The following is a 21,345-nucleotide window of genomic DNA, read 5'->3' on the forward strand; positions in this document are numbered from 1 at the left end:
GATTATATAAAATAGAGGTTTCATCAGTCCACAAGCCCTGAGTTCTTTCTTCACTGCTTAACGTGTTCTTACTTCCCCTCCATCTTGTTTTTGGTTTTATTACTTTTAATATTAAATGTTGATTCTCTGAAATCCCATATTTTACAAAATGAATCAGGAGCAAGACTGTAAATGCCACACACACAAAAATACTTTTCAGAAAGAAACTTCATTTACCTTGGTTTTTATTTAAATATTCTCTCTCTGTATACATATATATTTTAATAATGGAGTGAAAGAAAAGTCAAGATTTCACCTTCTATTCTTTATTTATAAATTAAGTTGTAAAAGGAAACCCCAATAAAAATTGCATAAATTACTCTTAAGACTCAAACAATGTTTACCATTTACTTTCATTTTGTACACCTTTTGTTTTCACTAAAATACTATCATTACATTAAAATGAGATTTTTCTTTATTTTGTCTTTGAGCCCTACAGATGAAATTACTACTGAAAAGCAAATAACACTTGTCATGTGTTGTTGTACATTAAACATCGTATAGACTTCTTTGCATATTATATCTGCTTCTTTATTATATTAACTTTTCATTAACTATAGGTACAAACACCAAATTAAACTGATATGAAAACGTCAGTATCCAACAGAATTCACATCACGTACTTTTAAACAAAAAAAATTTTAGCAAAATATCCCCTGGAAATAATTATAAGTTGTTCCAACTTAATAGCTGGGGCTTCTGGCTAAAACATACAGTTATCTTACACTATTTAAATTTTTAATGGAAAGTTTTGATGTCAAATTTTGTGTAACATTATTACAAAATTCCATTGCTAACCTGAAATCCAAACAACATTCCACCTTGAGTGCTTATTACTTGCCAGACACTAAGTATTTCTTTTCATTTAAAGAATGGATGACCAAGAGCCTTGGAGTAGATAACAATTACAATATAGAAGAAAGCCTGCGACCTGTTTGTACTGAATCAAACAAGGAGAAATTTGATTGGAGAGTCCTGTTTCAAGATGAGAAGCCATTTATAAATTTTACTTGGCATTTTCTTCTAATGAACAAAATAAAGCCCTTCTGCTACCACCTTGACACTTAAATGTTTACCAAAAAGCTCTGCAAACTTGGCCTCAGGGCAGAATTGCCCAGAGGTTTTTAAAAAAATGTCAATGCTTAGGTCTCGCTCCCAGGGATTCTGCTTTAATTGGAACAAGGTGGGGTTAGTCCGTCAACTATTTTACTACTTGCTGATTAGCCGTGAGTACTTTTAACTGTCTACGGTTTATCAAGTGAAAGACTGTTGTGATTGGTCAGGTCTTTGTGAGGAACTGAATTCCACATAGCAGCGCTTACTGTGCAGAAAGATTGTGGTCGCTCTGTTTGCCTTAATCCATTTTCCTCTTACGAACTGAACTCCTTACTCGTTCAGAAAAGGCAAGTACAGCCTTGGCTGCAGTAGTGGCTGCTCATCACTGAAAATACCAAAAGAAGGACTGAGCTGCCGCCTGGAAATTTTTTCCAGAGAAGGTTAATTTACCATGCTTTTTCCCATTTTTCTCTACATCCTGGAAAAACTTTTTTGTTTTCAAGAAACAGATTGAATTTATTGCTGAAAAACATAGACAAATAAGTTTCAGCACAGCTTATCTGTTTGGAACAAGTTAGAAACTTCTGAAGCTAGCAGAAGCATAGTAGCTTCTTTTAAAGCTACTTCTGGGAAGATGGGAGGCTATTGTAATGGTAAATTTCAGAGAGGAAGAAAGGGTTGATAATCAATCAAAATTGAGGTATGCAGTTGAGTTTTTGCAATTTTCTTACTATATTGTAAGAGGACTTTAAGTTTCTCTGTATAATCTACTGGAAAAAATTTGGCGTGGGTATGTGTGAAATAGAGGCGGTCTGGAGAGTGACAGTGAAAGAAGTTTTTTTTTTTTTTTTTTTTTAACGGAGTGGAGAGATATACACCCCTCCGGGGCTTTAGTGAGAACCGGGAATTCCAGGAGGAGAGTTGCATTCAGAAACGTTGAAGTGAAAAATCCTCCTGGCTCAGCATCTTGGAGTTAAGCTCACAAGAACCTTTTACATCTGAAAGAATTAGTTTCTGAAAACGTCTTTTTTGGCCAGCGTGGATTGTGAAGGATGGCATAATGCTAAACACCATTCTCCTGAAACTGCTTCAGGCGTTTAAAATTTAACTCGAGGCATCATGTGTTTGCCATGATGAGGACGACGGAGAACTTCGATGAGACCAGTGCCACACTAACCCCTAACAGGACCTCCAGGGGACGGTACATTTATCTGGAAGCGTTCCTGCAGGGAGGAGCTCCCTGGGGTTTTACTTTGAAAGGTGGTTTGGAGCATGGGGAACCATTAATCATCTCTAAGGTATGTTGCCTTTTCCAATATTTTTTTCCTTAATCAAACTGCTCTTTCAACTTGTCAGATCTCTCAAAAACACAGATAATGCTGAAGATTGTCTGATGCTTAATTTGCTGTTTCATACCCTTCTGATTATATCTGGAAATATTTTGCATAGCTTGGTGTTTAAAGAAAAATGTGTCTGGCGCCTTTATTCTGTGAAATTCCAGGGGAAAATGTGCTTGTCTAATGGATAATCTCTTTTTGTGAATGAAATAGTGTAAAACCAGCTGCCACATGATCTTTTCAGTTGTGAATCAGATTAAAGATTAACCCCATAGTTAAGGTGGTGGCATGGTATATATTTGTATATGTGCATCTTTATTTAACATGTAACACAGCAAACTCCAGGAGATAGTGAAGGACAGGGAAGCCTAGCACGCTGCAGTCCATAGAGTCATAGAGTCGGATACAACTGAGCAACTGGACAACAACAACAAATTTAACATATGGCTAGAGATATATCTGCTCTTTCTCCTTTCAACTGAAAGTGTTATATCTAGCATTCCAAAAGATTTTAGAATTTGTTTGAAATTCTGGATAATTGATTGCATAAAAATTATTTATTTTTCTTGCACACTTAGAATTATAGAATAAAATCAGCTTTCGGTATAATTCAAGAGCAAAACAGTATTTCTGCCTCTTCTATTTATCTATGATTTAAGCCCATTTTTAAACTTCAGTCATTCTGTAACATGCCTCAGTTCTTCATTTCTGTTTGGTGTGGCAAGGTATACCCATTGAATGAATCCTCTTAATGCATTAAGTTTAGTGCTTCTGCTTTTCTCCAAAGCTACAGAGATTAAGAAAGTTTACAGAGGATGCTTTACAGAATTTTACTGGTTTCTGCCAAACATTTCCTTCAATTAAAACATAAATTAAAAAAGAAAGATAACAGAAATTTATTTTACAATTTCAGAATATTAACAGTCTAAAACAACAGAAGTGCTTTACATATCAAAGCATTACAGAATAAATATTTATTTTTTTTAATAAATATTTCTAATTGAGGGGAAACTTCTTTTTAGTTTAAGCGTGGGAAAGAGATAAATATGCATTTTGCCTGAACTCTGTTACCTATTAAGGTCTGTTTTCCTATCTCACCAAAATAGGTGTTTAGAGAGAGACTGAAATGACTTTTGCTTCCCTAGTTCCTCAGCGGTAAAGAATCTGGACCGTGGGTTCGATCCCTAGGTCAGGAAAAGGAGAAGGAAATGGCAACCCACTCCATTATTCTTGCCTGGTTAATGCCATGGACAGAGGAGCCTGGCAGGCTGCGGTCCATGGGGTCACAAAAGAGTCAGACACGACTGATGAACTAAGCAACAGCAGCAAAACAGTTCTTACTGTGGGTGAGCCGGTGGAATTGGCTTCCAGCAGTCAGCCGAGAGTGTGCAAAATAGCACTGTAAGCTGTGTGACTTTTCCTTGTCTTTCCTAAGAAAACAAAAGATAGGTGTACATATATGTGTATCAGGAAGGCTTACAGCTGTAAGTAACTGGAAACCTGATTGATAGTGACCTAAGTAAATTGGGATTCGTTTTTTTCGTCTTATAAGAAGTCTGGAGTTAGGTTGTCCAGACAAGGAGAAGCTCAATAATGTCAAGAACTTCACTTAGCTTTCCACTCTGCCTTCTTCATTGTTGACTTTTATCATTAAAGTTGCAAGATGGGTGCCACACTTCCATCACTGCATCTTCATTCTGGGCAGACTTGTGGCTTTTTGTTTGGAAAGGGTCACCCTCCCTATCAAACTTGTGTTTACATCTCATTGATCCTTAGACCAATTACTGGCCAAGGGGAATGAAACTACTATTACTAGTTTAGACCAATCAGAATTTCTCTCCTGGGTTCTGCAGTGGAAACCTACTCTTCCTGATGTCAAAGAATCTCCACCCACTAGTTGAACAAATTGAGGTTCTGTTTTCAGGAAGAGGGAGGTAACGGGTGCTGGGTGGCTGAGAATGTCTGCCGCAGACATAAATGTCATCTCTGCATTTTAAAACTCTGATTTACAGTCAATTTTCCTGATCTTTAATGATAAGATATTATGTATGGGACTGCCCCGGTGGTCCAGTGGCTCAAACTCAGCACTCGCAATGCAGGGGGCCCAAGTTCTATCCCTGGTCAGGATGCTAGATCCCACACGCCTCAACGAAGTTTGAAGATCCTGTGTACTATGACCTGGCTCAGCCAAACAAACAAACAAATAAATAAGTTTTAAAGGAAGAGGAAATAAAGGTCAAGCTGATAAAAGCTGACTTGAACCTTAAAAAAGAAAAGATATTATGTATCTCTTTCCTAGAATATGGTTTGCTGTTAGATCTAATCCTACCACTAATGAGCCATTTTGGTAAGGCTTCATTTTATCTGCAGAATGGGAATAAACAAATTCTCCCTTATCATTATGTGTGGAGATTAAATGGGATGCAGGCACTTAGAACAGTTAGCACAGGGGCTTGTACACAGGAAAATCTCAAAAAAAAATCTTAGCAAGATTATGACTATTGCTTTTCATTATTGTAAGAGACATTGTGTTAGGATACAAATTTGTCTGCTGTATAAAGATCCAAAATAACAATAGCTTAAGCAATACAGAAATCGACGTCTCTTTCACATGAAAATGTGAGCTTACGCTAAACTGAAAGTTGGTCCTTTCTACTGTCTTACTTCCATCCCTGGGGTGATGTCCCATCTGCTGGTCTGAGGTGACTTGCCACAGCATCTGCTTTCCAGCCAGTAAGAAGTAGAAAAAGAGTAAAGAGAAGACAGTCTCCTTCCTCTTCAGGGGTATAGTCTGGTGCGATCCACTCTGTCCAGCGTGGTAGCCAAGAGCCACATGTGGCTATTTCCAGTTTAATTAAGAGGAACTAAAATGAAATGGGGCTTCCCAGGTGGCCCAGTGGTAAAGGCTCTGCTTACCAGTGCAGGAGACACAGGAGATGTAAGTTAGATTGCTGGGTCATGAATAATCTTTGGAGAAAGAAATGGCAACCCACTCCAGTATTCTTGACTGGGAAATCCCACAGACAGAAGAGTCTGACGGGCTGCAGTCTATGGAGTAGCAAAGAATCGGACATGACTGAACACACACACCTAAAATGAAATGCAATTTTAAATTCTGTTTCTCATATACACTAGCCAGATTGCAAGTGCCACATTGCTTCAAAGCTGTTGAATCTCTCTCTTTATTCTGTCTGTCTGGCAAACTCATATTCATCCAAGCCTCATTTTTTCCTCTCTCTCAAGTTTTCCTGACTTCATTAAGCTGGGTTAGATGGTCTCTCTTCTGTCCTCCTGTACCATACATTTATTACAACAAGTCATACTTTTAAAAAATTTATGTTGACTTCTCAGAAGTTTAACAGAGAAGGCAATGGCACCCTACTCCGGTACTCTTGCCTGGAAAATCCCATAGATGGAGGAGCCTGGTAGGCTGCAGTCCATGGGGTTGCGAAGAGTTGGGCACGACTGAGCAACTTCACTTTCACTTTTCACTTTCATGCATTGGAGAAGGAAATGGCAACCCACTCCAGTGTTCTTGCCTGAAGAATCCCAGGGACAGTGGGCCCCTGTCTATGGGGTCGCACAGAGTCGGACACGACCGAAGTGACTTAGCAGCAGCAGCAGCAGCAGCAGCAGCAGAAGTTTAAAAGCCTGTTGAAAGCCTGGGACTTTTTTTTTTTTCCTTCCATCTCTACCACATCTAACTCAGAGCCTGGGTACACAAATATTTGTTGAGTAAATGAAAAGGCTATGTCTTATTCATCTTGCATTTCCAAGACGTGCCTGGCACAGAGTAGGTATTCAATAACTTTTACTGAATGACTAATCAAAGACAGAACAGAGCAGGGAGCAGTGTGAGCAGGGAGGCAGAGTCCCATGAGGTGAGGATACTAGGCAGATCTCTGGAGATGGAATGTGTGTCAGTTTCCCATTGTTGTTCAGTCGCTCAGTCGTGTCTGATTCTTGGTGACCCTGTGCACTATAGCTGGCCAGGCTCCTTTGTCCATGAAGTTCTCCAGGCAAGAATACTGGAGTGGGTTGCCATGCCCTCCTCCAGGGGATCTTCGCAACATAGGGATCGAACTTGAGTCTCCTGCATTGGTAGGCAGATTCTTTACCACTGAACCAGAAAGGAAATCAAGGGAAGGGATAGTACACGTTAAATCCTCGATATGAAAGACACGTACACTTATATAATTATAAGCTGCACAGTATGACAATATAATGAATGAAGTATCATTTTTCTTTAGGTACAAATGAGATGGAAGGATGAATGGGGGAAGAGGAGCTACAAAAGGGTGGCAATAAAAGAAGTCATTTCCAAATTGCTTTCTTTGGGATTTAATGTCCTTGAAAAGGAAAGGTGGAGTTGAGGAAAGAGCCTCTGTAATCTGTGAACTTCAAAAAGAAAGGGTAGCTTTAAAGAAAAAAAAAAGGATTGTATGTAGAAGCTCAAGTAATTCAATAGTTCAGGAAGTTGGCAGCATGATTTTATTATGACTCAAGCAGTATTGTGGCTGAGAACGGTTCCACCTGCTGTGGGGAAGCACCTGCCCCTAGGATTCAGCATGTCAAGTAACAACCAGACAACAACAAACAACCACAACCAGTAAATGCTTGTACTTACTGAGCGCCCACTTGGTGCCAAGATCTATTCCAAGAGATCCACATGTTAATTCATTTAATTTTCACAACTGCATGAGGCAGGTGATATTATGAAGCTAGTTTTACACATGAGGACTGAGACACAGAATTTAAGCAGCTTTCTGAGCTCTCATGACTGGTAGAAAGTGCTAGAGTTGGAATTTGAATCCAGACATCCTGATTCTCCAGGGTCCTCTGCTCTTCAGTCACCATGGATACCAAATATTAATATCTGGCTCTGTCTAGATTCTAGAGCTATGATCTGGGTAAAATATGGGATTAATCTCTTTATTGTATATGTTTTAAAATGTATTAGAGGAAAACAAAAAATCTTAGTCCTGGAGCTTCCTTGGTGGCTTAGTGTTAAGGAATCCACTTGCTGTTGCAGGAGACACGGGTTCCGTCCCTGAGCCAGGAAGGTCCCACATGCGTGGAGCTACTAAGCCCATGTGCCGCAGCTATTGCGCCAATATGTCACGACTACTAAAGCACATGTGCTTTGCAACAAGAGAAGCCACTGCAATGAGTAGCCTCCACTCACCACAACTAGAGAAAAGCCCACATAGCAATGAAGACCCAGTAGAGCCAAAAATAAATAATAAAATTTTATATATAATGTCAGTCATATAAAGTCCCCTGAAAATAGGTATGGGCTTCCCTGGTAGCTCAGCTGATAAAGAATCCGCCTGATTCGATTCCTGGGTCAGGAAGTTCCCTTGGAGAAGGGATAGGCTGCTAACTCCAATACTCTTGGGCTTCCCTGGTGGCTCAGATGGTAAAGAATTTGCCTGCAACGCAGGAGACCCAGGTTCAATCCCTGGGTTGGGAAGATCCCTGAAGGAGGGCATGGTAACCCACTCCAGTGTTCTTGCTTGGGGAATTCCCATGGACAGAGGAACCTGGTGGGCTGCAGTCCATGGGATCACAAAGAGTTGGTCATGACTGAGCAACTAAGCACAAAATAGGTGTAGGAACTCCTGTAAGCAGTTTCAGAACCCTAAAAGGAGGGGTCACTTGACATTTCTTAGGAAGTGTTGTTGGGTGTCTTCACCTAGAGAGAGAGAGATGTTTTTGTGTGCACTGGTCCTGCTGCTGACAAGTGTTCAGTGGTTTCTGACTCTTTGCAACCCCATGGACTGTGCTGCTGCTGCTGCTGCTAAGTCGCTTCAGTCATGTCCGACTCTGTGCGACCCCATAGACGGGCAGCCCACCAGGCTCCCCCGTCCCTGGGATTCTCCAGGCAAGAACACTGGAGTGGTTGCCATTTCCTTCTCCAATGCATGAAAGTGAAAAGTGAAAGTGAAGTTGCTCAGTCGTGTCCGACTCTGTGCGACCCCATAGATGGGCAGCCCACCAGGCTCCCCCATCCCTGGGATTCTCCAGGCAAGAACACTGGAGTGGGTTGCCGTTTCCTTCTCTCATGTGTGAAAGTGAAGTTGCTCAGTCGTGCCCGACTCCTAGCGACCCCATGGACTGCAGCCCACCAGGCTCCTCCGTCCATGGGATTTTCTAGGCAAGAGTGCTGGAGTGGGGTATGGACTGTACTACAAAGGATTAAAACCTCCACATGTGCTTCGTGTGCTTACATGGCCTAAGACTGTCTAAGAAGACGAAAACATGTATCCCAACCAAAAGGAAGTATGAGCAGACCAGTTCAGCCTTGGGAAAGAAAAGGAGGGGAAAGGAAGCTTATTTTAGTTATGTGGGGAAATCCTAAAGGAAACACACCCTGACTTCAGTGGATCCTTGGGTCCTCTGGAGGATTGATAACTGAAACTGTGTGTGTGCCAAGTCACTTCAGTCGTGTCTGACTCTGTGTGACCCTACAGACTGTAGCCCGCCAGGCTCCTCTGTCCTTTGGATTCTCTAGGCAAGAGTACTGGAGTGGGTTTCCATGCCCTGCTTCAGGGGTTCTTCCCAACCCAGCGATCGAAACTGCTCTCTCACATCTCCTGCATTGGCAGGCAGGTTCTTTACCACTAGCACCACCTGGGGAGCCCCTGAAACAGATTAACCTGAAGGCCACTAGACTATCCTTCGACAAACACAGAAAAGCTGTCACCAGCAGAGAGCTCCTTGAGGCAGTCACACAGAGATCCTCTCAGAAGAGCCTGTGGATAAATGAAGTGTTTCTGAATGGCCCTGTTGTTGGAAATGATTCCACTTGTTCAAAAAAATTGGATACCTCAAAGGGCTGGGCTGGAGGACAGAGTATCTAAGAAGCTACCACAGGCAGGAGTCTTGGTGCTCAACACCTGTTATCCGGGTCCTCTGTTTTTAGCCTCTGATGTCACTTGTAGAAAACAAATAAAGGAAAAAAAGAAAAAAAGAAAAAAAAAAATAAAGGCATTTTTTTTTCATGTGTGTTAAAAGAGTCCTGGGCCTCAGGATTGAAGGTCAGCCATTGTCTCTTATGTCACTGATATGAGGAGCCCACGTTCCTGATTCCTACCCCTGAGAGGTATCTTTGGTCTGACTGGACTCTCTTATGTGCCAGCCACAGCTAGAACTTCTAGAAATGGCCCTGTTACTCTACCAGGCCAGCAGCTCTCATGAGTGACAGAACTGGGGGATCCCATCAACATATGCCCATTGTCAACCCCCTTGATCAGAGGGGTTGTTATGTAGGATCCTATTGAGGAGATCAAACACTTGTAAGCCCCCAAATATCAACGCTGACTGAAGGCTTATGGTTAGAATATGTGTCAGTTCCAGTCCAGAGGAACAGCTGCCCCTTCCAGAGTAAAAAGGTCCAGTGTCATCAACTTGCCACCAAGTAGTTAATTGGTTTCTATGAGGGATGTTGAAACAGGTAAGTTCAGCATTTGTCTCTGTTTGCTGGCCAGTTGAACCTTTGGCAGCATTGATAGCTTAATCAGGCTTGGTGATGGTGGTGCCCATGCTCCTGGGTCCGTACACAACCTCCATACCTGCCACCTGCCTCCTGGGTTCGCGAGCTCACTGTGCCAGTGCCAGGGTGGACTATGACACAGACTTCCTGATATCAACTGGCTGTTGGTTCCATCTTCCACACCATTAGCCCTCCCTCTCTGAAACTGCGTCTACCGCCTATACCACCATCATTCTCTTCCTCTCAATCTAAGTCGCAGCCTTCCTCTACCAAGGCTTGGCTCACTATCCCAGCTCAGCCCCATCTTTCCATTCATGATGTATAAGGGAGTGTGTTTGCTAGGTAACATCAGAGGATAACCTCAAACACATGTCCCCTGGCTTCCTGGTATCTGACACTACTCATATTAAAATGGATTCTTTCATTGGATTTTTCTAGCCTCAGTGATATGAGCTCATCCCTGAATCCTCTTCATAATTTCTTCTCTCAAGACAATCATCTGAAACACCCTAATCAACCTACCATTTTAAGATAAAATGAACTGCTTCACTGCATTGTGAGAAGCCTTGAAAATAGAAACAGTCCATAGGCTGGGAAATAATTCATTGGGAACATACTTAAATTGTCCGGATGAACATGTTGAGATTTCCTCATTGCTGGTTTTTCTATATCCATCTGTCTACGCTGAGCACTCTACCACCTTCTAGCTTCCTTAGTGATCCTCAGTTTCAACACACCATCAGCCAGACAATCTCTCTATGTCCATTTCTTCTGCATTAAAATAAGAATTATCTTATGAGTTTATGAGCCTTGGTTTCTGAATTCATTGTGAAATTGGCTTCTAGGCAGTTCCTCCAGGACCTTGGGCTGGTTGATTTAGTTCATCCCAAAGTCACCTTTTCCATCTTTTTCCAAGAACCAAGCTTGATTAGCTTGTTATTGATCTTTTAAAATAGCCAGTGTTTTCTGAGTTTCCTTCCCTACTGTTCTTGCTCTTTCCTTTAACACCCTTTACCCTTCATACCCTTCATACCCCTCATCTCTCTGCTATCCTTACAGCAGCTTGTCTGGTCTCTCATTGTTCCTTCCTGAATTTGTATCAAGTCCTGAATTTGTATCAAGTCTTCCTCTTGTGTCCCCAGCACCTTTATTCATGCCATCCTCTAGTACAGTTAGTTGTTTGCATTTGGCCAATAAATTGTAATCACTTTAAAGCCAAAAGAGTTTTACTCAGGCTATACATCTTGTTTCTTCTAGTTAAATACTTCCCATTTCACATGCAACAGTTGCTCAGTAAATGTTGAATGGCCTATAGGATGTTAGAGCTGTAAAGAATCTCAGCAATCATCTTATTCAACTTCCTCATTATACAGAGAGAAAACTGAGACACAATAAAGTTAATCTATTTGCCAAGGTAGTTTCTGCCATAGCAAATAGACTGTGTGTGTGTTTCTGGTTAGGCTGCTAACTTTTGGAAGCTGAGGACATTTCTTTCCTTTTCTTTCCTCCCTCCTTTTCTTCCTTCTTTCTTTCTCTTATCCACAGTGTTTAAACTATGCATAGCAATGATGAAAATGAAAATGTATTAATGGAGAAGACAAATGAATATTAAAAAGGATCTTCTTTAGAGTCTTTGTTAGAAAGATGTCAAGGGCAATGTGCAAACATGTTACTAGAACATGCTACTTTATGAGATAAATTGGTTGAGTTTAACATTCAATTTAATGATGTCTTGCACATATGTAATGTTTGGTTCAATGTCTGTTGAATTGACTGGGAGAAAATGGGAAAATTTGTATTTTTTATTTAAACATTTATAAACTATCTAAACTGCTTAAAGTGTTATGTGTTGTTAGACAAAGACCAAATTTGTGATCCTATCAATGTTGTTGGAAATGACTTTTCTTCAAGTAGTCTGCTGAGGTGGTTGTGCCAGATGGCTCTTTGCATCTGTGAGAACTCTGCTTTCCTTTAAAACTGTAGCTTCCCAAGGCACTGCCTCCTATGCCAAGAACACAAAATAAGAAATACTTGTCAGTTTCATCTTAGTGAATCCACAATGTGATTGGAAACACATAACGAGAGACTTTCTATCAATCTTCGAAAAGCAAAACCCCAAAGGACATTCTGGATCTTAACTAACCCACAGACAGATTTTTCCACTTCTCTCTTGAGGTACTTCCAAACATTGAACATCTTGATCTAAAGAGCTGCAGAGTCACTGTTCTTCCACTCCGTTCGTCCCATCCATCTCTCGTGCTCTGACATCCTGGGCCCTTATCAACAAAATGAAGTGACGCAAAGACTCTGCTAAATCTGAGCACTGTTTTTCCTGTCTTCTAATGATTATCCCTGCAAAAGAGAATTTGCATATCTCCATCTATAGAATGGAAGTGGCAGTTCCTTCCTGACTTCAGAGGAGGCTTTTCTAACTTCACAGACTAATGTGAAAAACTCTCTGTCCTGGGCACCTGAGCCTGAATTTCCTCTTACGTCATGTACGTTTCATTCCTCAGCCATTCATACATCTATTCATTATATCCTTCTCGAACTTGAACTGCATTTTACCTTAGAGATTTATGAGATCTAACTAAAGTCTTTATTTTTATTTATTTATTTATTTTTTTAAACTTTATTTTACTTTACAATACTGTATTGGTTTTGCCATACATTGACATGAATCCACCACGGGTGTATACAAGCTCTCAATCCTGAATCCCCCTCCCACCTCCCACCCCATATCATCTCTCTGGATCATCCCCATGCACCAGCCCCAAGCATCCTGTATCCTGTATCGAACATAGGCTGGCACTTCGTTTCTTACATGATAGTATACATGTTTCAATGCCATTCTCCCAAATCATCCCACCCTCTCCCTCTCCCTCAGAGTCCAAAAGTCCGTTCTATAAGTCTTTATTTTTAAATGCCTTTTGATATATCTGTATTGCTTTAGGGTTATAACTTCTATGTTATTTTTTTTCTTTTCATTTTAAGCAAGGCTGTCCAGTATAGCAAAATACACATCCCAGACACTGTAGGGCTTGGAGTGAAAATAAACAAATTTCATTTCTGCCACAGTCTTAAGTGGCTGTGTCACTGTGGCAAGTAACATAGCTTTCCTAAACCTGTGTCCTTATCTTTAAAAATGGAAATTCTCACCTAATGAAATTGTTATAAGTATTCAAAGGATTAAACTATACGACAGTGCTTTGAAATGACAAAACACTTCCAAAGTTTACTTATGATGTGATATTATGGACTGGTGGGAGAGTAGCAGATACTAAAGTTAGCAACTCACATAACAAAGATGATGCTTGACTGACTTTCTGTATCATGGCCTAAATGGATAATTGTTGATAGTTTCTACCTGAACAGATAATTCCCTGCCCCTGTAGAGCTTATAGTCTAGTAGAAATAGACTAGTGGGAAGCATGTTTATACGTGATAATTTCAGAATTGTTAAGTGTTTTTACCAAAAAAAAGAAAAAGGATGGATTCCAGAATGGTAGTGTCCATTGGGTAGAGAGGTATGGGGAACAGGGTTTACTTTAAATAGGGTAATTAGAGAAGAGTTTTCTGATAAGAGGACTTCTGAGTTAAAACCTGGTGGATGCGATACAAGAAATCAGATGTAAAAGAGGTTTATAAGTTAAGCTGAGGAAGGAAGGTCTTGGAATGTTTTAGAAACATAAAGAAAGGCATTTGGGGAGTAGAGTAGGTGTCTTCTTCTGTTTGGACTGTTATAACAGAATGTCATAGACGGGGTGACTTACAAACAGAAATTTGTTTCTCACAGTTCTGGAGGCTGGGAAGTCCAAGATCAAGGCACTGGCAGACTCAGTATCTGGGGAGGGCCCACTACCTGATCCATAGACGGCATCTTCCCACTGTGTCCTCATATGGTAGAAAGGGCAAGGGAGCTCTCTGAGGTTTCCTTTAAAATGGCACAAATTCCATTCATGAGGGCTCTACCCTCATGACCTAATCACCACCCAAAGAACCCACCCCTAAATACCATCACACTGGGGGAGTAGGTTTCAACATATGAATTTTGGAAGGGACATAGTTTTAGTATATAGTAATAGGCAAGAGCAGTACTCTCGCCTGGAAAATCCCACGGATGGAGGAGCCTGGTAGGCTGCAGTCCATGGGGTTGCAAAGAGTCGGACATGACTGAGAGACTTCACTTTCACGCATTGGAGAAGGAAACAGCAACCCACTTCAGTGTTCTTGCCTGGAGAATCCCAGGGATGGGGGAGTCTGGTGGGCTGGGAGCTGCTGTCTATGGGGTTGCAGAGTCAGACACTACTGAAGCAAATTAGCAGCAGCAGCAGCAGCAGCAGTAGGCAAGAGAGTAGTGTGACATCAAAACGCAAAGGAGTCAGGGGTCAGATCAAAGAGGACCTTGTAAGTTACAGAAAGGACCTTGGATGGAATTTAAATGCGGGGGCGTGAAGAGATGGTCTATCATACCATGATTCTGTCTCTACTTATGGTGGGATGGGCCAATTGCATTTAATTAAACTCCAGGTGATTTTTTTGTGCCAATTCCTTTTTTCCCTTCCATTTATTTATTTTTGGCTGCACTGGGTCTTGGTTGCCTTGCACAGGCTTTCTCTAGTTGTGGCAAGCAGGGATTACTCTTCGTTGTGTTGCTCCAGCTTCTCATTGTGGTAGCTTCTCCTGTCCTGGAGCACAGGCTGTAGGTGAGAAGAGAGAGAGATGCAAGCAGAGGTCAGACTGATGGAGGGCACAAGCCAAGGAATGCAGGTGACCTTGAGAAGCTGGAAAAAAGCAAGGGAGCAACTCTTCTCTGGAGCTTCTAAAGAGAACATGATACTGCTGAAATCTTATTTTACTCCAGTAAAACCCATCTGAGCTTGGACCTTCTGTACTGTTAGATGATACATTTCTGTTGTTTAAAGCCACCAATTCCAGGGTACTTTGTTACAAGCAGCAATAAGAAACTAATACAATATGTCATCTAGCCCACTGTTCTTTTCAGAAACATAGAGGATAAAAACATAACACTATAAAAACATATAAAAACATAATATAAAGGGAGAGTGAGAGGAAAGAGGCTGCAAAGGGTGAAAACTGGTGGAGGAAAGATGATGGCTTGACCCCAGGCGGGTCTATGAAAACACCTACATCTGAATCATGATCAGTTTTGAGTTTCAAACTGGTAGAGTGCTGATTTTCTGGGAGGTTTTAAGTTCATGCCACTGCAGCTTGGTAAAGAGACCTGATTATAAGCTCAGTAGCAAAACAGATGGTCTTTCATGAAGGACTATCCACCAAGTGGCCTTAACCCTCACCTGTTCTTGGCTCCTGGAAACCTGGTTTAGACAGATCCTAAGCTCTAAAGATCTCAACATTTTAAGAAGATCTCAAAACACAAGCTAATTAAGTGAAATAAGCATTCTTCAGGTTAGTTTGACTAAGTGCCTAGCACTTTGGGTATTGAATTATATCCTGAGTTACACGTTTGCTGGAAGGTAAGAAGAAAGATTGAACTCCTACAACTAGTGGACTTACTCTTTTCCTTTGAGAAGTTAAATTTTTTATGAAGAAAGTTGTACGGGTATAATTTAAGCTTTTATCATCTTGAGTGTCATCCTCTGAGAAGTTAACATTTTTCAGGGTTTGTTTCATGGAAATTGGGAAATGAGCTATTGGAATTCAGACCTGGGATCTTACTAGATACTTGAAAGAAATATACATGTTGAGTGCTGAGATAAAACCTTAAAAGAGTAGGAGAGTGAGTGAACTTTTGGGAATGAGAAAGCAGAAAATACCTGACGCTTTCTTCTTACTCCTTGATTTTTTTTTTTTCTTCATATTTTCACTTTGGAGTAATTACTGATGAGCAGCAGGTCAAAAAAAGGCAACCACTGACCTCAGTTGTGTCCGACTCTGTGCAACCCCATAGACAGCAGCCCGCCAGGCTCCCCTGTCCCTGGGATTCTCCAGGCAAGAACACTGGAGTGGGTTGCCATTTCCTTCTCCAATGCGTGAAAGTGAAAAGTGAAAGTGAAGTCGCTCAGGCGTGTCCAACCCTCAGCGACCCCATGGACTGCAGCCTTCCAGGCTCCTCCATCCATGGGATTTTCCAGGCAAGAGTAAGTATAAGCAGCAGTCACGTTAAAAGAGTTAGCCTCGATCTTCAAAATGCATTCATAGTTCCATAGTGGTGGTCTTGGCTCAAAACTAACAAGTGTTGGTTCTCTCTTGAAAGAATTGCTATCACAGCTTCCTCTATATATGAAAGTCAATGAATTAGACCTTTAGGAAGAAACCGTTTGTATGGGCCAAGATACACTGCAAATTTCAAAACTCAAGCACTATCAAGTGCTCCGGCCGCCTTTCATTTCTGTGAGAGAAAAGCAAAGCAAAGGAGGGAGGGCCACCAAAAAAGGAAGTGGATATATAATAACTATATTTCTATTTACTTGGTTCCCCCTCTGGGTCAGGCTCTATGTTAGGTTCTGTCATTTATTATTGATAATAGAAGGAGATTTATTTTTACCTATGAGAAAAGAGGTTTTCCAAAGATGATGGTGCTAGGATTAAAGCCGTTATTATCATGTATTCACTAATATGGTATTTATTGAGTGCCTAAAATGTGACACAATCAAGGAAACCACAGCAAACAAGGTCCCTGCACCCCAAGAGGGAATGTGTTCTCTGGTTACTTTCGTGTCACTTGCAGCTGACCCAGGCGCCACCACTCACATTCCCTCAGCCTTTCACTGCCCCCGCACAAAGGCTGGACTTCCCTCTGTGGAAGCTACATGGTGGCTCAGATGGTAAACAATCTGCCTGCCATGTGGGGGGACCTGGTTCAATCCCTGGGTTGGGAAGATCCCCTGGAGAAGGGAATGGCTGCCACTTCAGTATTCTTGCCTGGAGAATTCCGTGGACAGAGGAGCCTGGCAGGTTACAGTCCATGGGGTTGCGACGAGTCAGACAAGACCGAGCGACTAACACTTTCCTACTGTTAGCATCTTGATTTCTCTGCCTGTGGACTTTCTTTTGCCTCTTCCTTTGGTTAATGACTCTGGGAGCAACTCTCAACCCATGACTGAGTGAAGATGAACAGCTCAGCTTTTTCATCCCTTGAATGAGGTAAGAGGGAGGTGATGTTTCCGCTGGAGTTGCCCATGGTGATGCCTGGCTTGAAAATGGGACTGCTTTCCTTCTCTTATCTCTTTTGCCCACTTTTGCTCTGAGCTTTCTTTACTTCCCAAAGAAACTCTTTGCTTTTGAATTCTTTTGTTTTTAATTTTATTTTTTATTTATTTTTGTTTCTTGGCCATGCCGCATGGCATGTGGGATCTTAGTTCCCCCACCAGGGATCGAAACTGTGCCCCCTGCATTGGAAGAGTCTTAACCACTGGACCACCAGGGAAGCCCCTCATCTGAATTCCTGTCTCAGAGTCTGCTACTGGGGAAACCTAAACTAAAACAACCACTGTTTAGGAAATGCTTACTAATGTGAAAGCCAGAACTTAAAATCTAATGTAAATCTCTTTCCACTCTGCTCTGGAATTCAAGCAGGAGGAATCTCATACTTCCTTAGACGTAATATTGTCTTGGGTGCTAAGGAAAGGAGAAATTCATTCCTAGATGTTATGTTTTGCAAGTCTCCCTTTCATCTTCTGCCTGCTCCCCATGGGCCTGCCTTTCTCATTTTTCTCCATTGAATGGGTTGGTGAGCCTCACTGTTTTCATCCTGGCTTCTATTTTCTGTATCAATCAAGCAAGAGACTTTCCCCTCCCCTCTGAGAGGAAGATCCAGTCTGTCTTTTGTTCCATAGGTGCTTTTATTCTTCAGGTTCTATAGGTGAGTGGTTAAAGAAAATGTGGTTCTTGAGCAAAACAGACAGAGAAAATTAGATCTGATCTTTGTCTCTGAGCATAGAAGATTAGTTATGTTGCTTCTTTTCTTTCTCAATTCATTCTATACACACAGCACAAGAAGCAAGGTGAATGACATACTATTTTTCAGTCCAGAATATTTGACAGTATAATCTGTCAGTGGTATGAAGTTTGGCTCCTAAGCAAGCAATAAAATATAATTTCCAACCCACCCCAACCACAAAATATCAGAATAACTTTTCAACACTGAAATGTAGTTTCCTGGCATAACTTGTACCACTGCCAAATTCAGTACCAGAAGCTGCTTTTCTTTTGGAGCTGTGACTCCCTAGGTTGCCCATTCCCAATTTCCTTGTTTTTTGCTTGAGTTCACTGAAGACTGACAAACAGTAGCTCCATGTGACAACCATTAATCTGTCTTAAACCTCAACTTACTCTTGAATGGATAGAATAATGAATGCATTTTATGTCATATAATTCATGTTGTCAGCTATATGAAATTGGCAGCTCAAGATCAACTAAATATGCTTCCAGTCTTCTTTGCTCTGTGTTCCTATTTGAATATAATAATGCAGAAGGCATTGTTACTTCCTTCAGCTAAAGCACTTTTATAGTAGTCTGAACTCTGAGTAAGAGAGCAATAAATACATCATCTATCAAAAAAAAAAGAGAGAGAGAGAAGGTAAGGAAGATAAGTATTTCCTTCTTTGCAGTAGTGGAAATTAGCATGCATTTTAAAAAGTTGTGTTTGTGTGTGTGTGTGTGTGTGTGCACAGGGAGGGGATTTTCATCATAATGAAGGAGGTCTTGGCAAGTCAGTGTTCATTCTAACCCCATGGCATTGATTGCTGAGCCCATGCATGCCCACTCTAGCTCCAGGAAGCCTTGGAATAGAAAATAGATTCAGAAAGTAGTACAGAAGAAAATCAACTCCCAACCTTCCATCTCTCATGCAGGGGAAAAGATGCATCCTTCTTAGAATTCCTTGGTTTGTTCTGTTTATGCCGTCATTTCATAGAGGTTAAATATATACCTTTTCATTTATTGCTGGTAGGAATGTAAAATGGTTCCGTCACTTTGGAAAAACAGATGGCAGGTTCTTAAAATGTTAAACGTGGAGTTACTGTATCACCCAGTGATTAGATGTCTAAGTATTGGCTTGGCCAAAAAGTTCGTTTGAGTTTTCCCGTAAGCTGTTATGGAAAAACCCAAACTTCTTGGCCAACCCAGTATATACCCAGGAGGAATGAAAACATATGTCAATACAAAGACATACTCAGGGACTTCCCATTCTGCAACTGAAAAGATTCTACATGTCGCAATGAAGACCTGGCATGCAAATAAATAAAAATAAAATATAGTTTTGAAAAAAGACATACTCAGATGTTCATAGCTGCATTGTTTGCAACAGCTGTTAAGTGGAAAAAATCCAAATGCCCATGAACTGGATAAACAAAATGTGGTATAGCTATATGATAAAATATTGTTTAGCAATAAAAAAAGATTGAATATTGATACATGTTACAACTGGATTAACCTGAAAAATATTAGGCTCAGTTAAGCCAGGCACAATAAAGCACATATTATATAATTCCATCTATGTGCAACGTCCAGAAGAGGGAGATCTATAGAGACAGAAAGGAGATTAATGAGTGCCTAACCTAGGGGTGGAAATGGAGAGTAATTACAAATGGTATAAAGTTTCTTTTTGAGGTGATTAAATGTTCTGAAAGTAGATGGCAGTGATAGGTGTACAACTTTGCATTAAAAATCATTGAATTGTAAAGAAAAAAAACGCACTTATATTCTGGTTATAGAAAGGAAAAGAAATAAAAAAGGAGAAAGAGAATAAAGAAGAATCACAAAATAGATATTACCATGCTGAGCACTCAGTATTGATCTGATTAACACATTTAAAGTAGTAGAGGAAGACAACCAAATGAAGCTTTATCGAAAACACTGCAGTGCCCGAATTATTTAGGGAGTCAGGACAATCTAAAACGTTGTTTTTGAGACAGCTTAGGAAATGAGATCTAACACGGCATGTTCAGGCTGTGGATTCTAGGATCTTCTCCAAAGGCAGAGTGCCCTTCCTTGTAGTCAGATATCAGGATCTTAAATCTCTAATTCATTGGTTCACCGCGGAAAATGAAAATACATGTTTATAAAAAGACTTGCACAGGAATGTTTGTAGCAGTTGTATTCATAATAGCTCCAAACTAGGAGCAATCTAAATATGTACCAATAGGAAATGGGTAAAGAAATATGGCACATCCACACAAGGGAATTCACTCAACCATAAAAAGCAATAAACTACAGGTATGTGCAACAACATAAATCAACTACAGAAACATTGTGTTGAATGAAAGAAGGTAGAGCTCAGGCGGGTGCATACTGAGTTATTCCATGTCCAGCAATATTTAAAACAGGCAAAACTAAATGGTTGGGGACTGACTGAAGCACAAAGCATCTCTCTGGGTGATTGAAACATTTATATCTTAATAGTAGTGTGGGTTACATGCAAAATAATGAAATAAGTTTCTCCACATCCTTGCCAAGACTTGCTACTTTTCTTCTTCTCCTTCTCTCCTCCGCATCCTTTTAAAAAACAGCTCACCTAACTGGTGTGAAGTGGTGTCTCATTGTGGATTTGATTCCCTTCCTTAATGATTTGTGATGATGAATATTTTTTCATGAGCTTGTTAGCCATCTATATATCTTCTTTGGAGAAATGTCTGTTCAACTTCTTTGCCCATTTTTAAATTAGGTTGTTTTGCTATTGTTCTTCTATAGTTCTTTATGGACTATACAGTTCATGGAATTCTCCAGGCCAGAATACTGGAGTGGGTTCGATTCAGTTCAGTTCAGTCACTCAGCCGTGTCCAAGTCTTTGCAACCCAATGGAGGCACACCAGGCCTCCCTGTCCATCACCAACTCTCGGAGTTCACTCAAACTCATGTGCATCGAGTTGGTGATGCCATCCAGACATCTCATCCTCTGTTGTCCCCTTCTCCTTCCTGCCCCCAATCCTTCCCAGCATCAGGGTCTTTTCAAATGAGTCAGTCCTTCACATCAGGTGGCCAAAGTATTGGAGTTTCAGCCTCAGCATCAGTCCTTCCAATGAACACCCAAGACTGGTCTCCTTTAGGATGGACTGGTTGGATCTCCTTGCAGTCCAAGGGACTTTCAAGAGTCTTCTCCAACACCACAGTTCAAAAGCATCAATTCTTCAGTGCTCAGCTTTCTTCACAGTCCAACTCTCACATCCATATATGACCACTGGAAAAACCATAGTCTTGACCAGACAGACCTTAGCCTTTCCCTTCTCCAGCGGATCTTCCCAACCCAGGGATCGAACCCAGGTCTTCCACATTGCAGGAGGATTCTGTACCAGCTGAGCCACCAGGGAAGCCCAAGAATACTGGAGTGGGTAGCCTATCCCTTCTCCAGCGAATCTTCCCAACCCAGGAATCGAACCAGGGTCTCCTGCATTGCAGGTGGATTCTTTACCAGCTAAGCTACCAGGGAAGTCCTTA

The 21,345-nt window shown here is 41.1% G+C and overlaps 1 protein-coding gene across 1 annotated transcript in view; it reads left to right on the forward strand.

The window, feature by feature from the left end:
* Positions 1-1,987: 1,987 nt before the first annotated feature.
* SHROOM3 (shroom family member 3) overlaps positions 1,988-21,345 on the forward strand; it is a 331,320-nt gene continuing 311,962 nt past the window's right edge. Inside the window, exon 1 of the mRNA XM_042251534.1 lies at positions 1,988-2,393. Within this exon, the coding sequence (XP_042107468.1) occupies positions 2,226-2,393 (168 nt within the window). The 5' untranslated portion in view covers positions 1,988-2,225. The remainder of the gene's footprint in view (positions 2,394-21,345) is intronic.

The sequence above is a fragment of the Ovis aries genome, chromosome 6 (genome assembly GCF_016772045.2).
Source record: "Ovis aries strain OAR_USU_Benz2616 breed Rambouillet chromosome 6, ARS-UI_Ramb_v3.0, whole genome shotgun sequence".
Classification (NCBI taxonomy): Eukaryota; Metazoa; Chordata; class Mammalia; order Artiodactyla; family Bovidae; genus Ovis; species Ovis aries.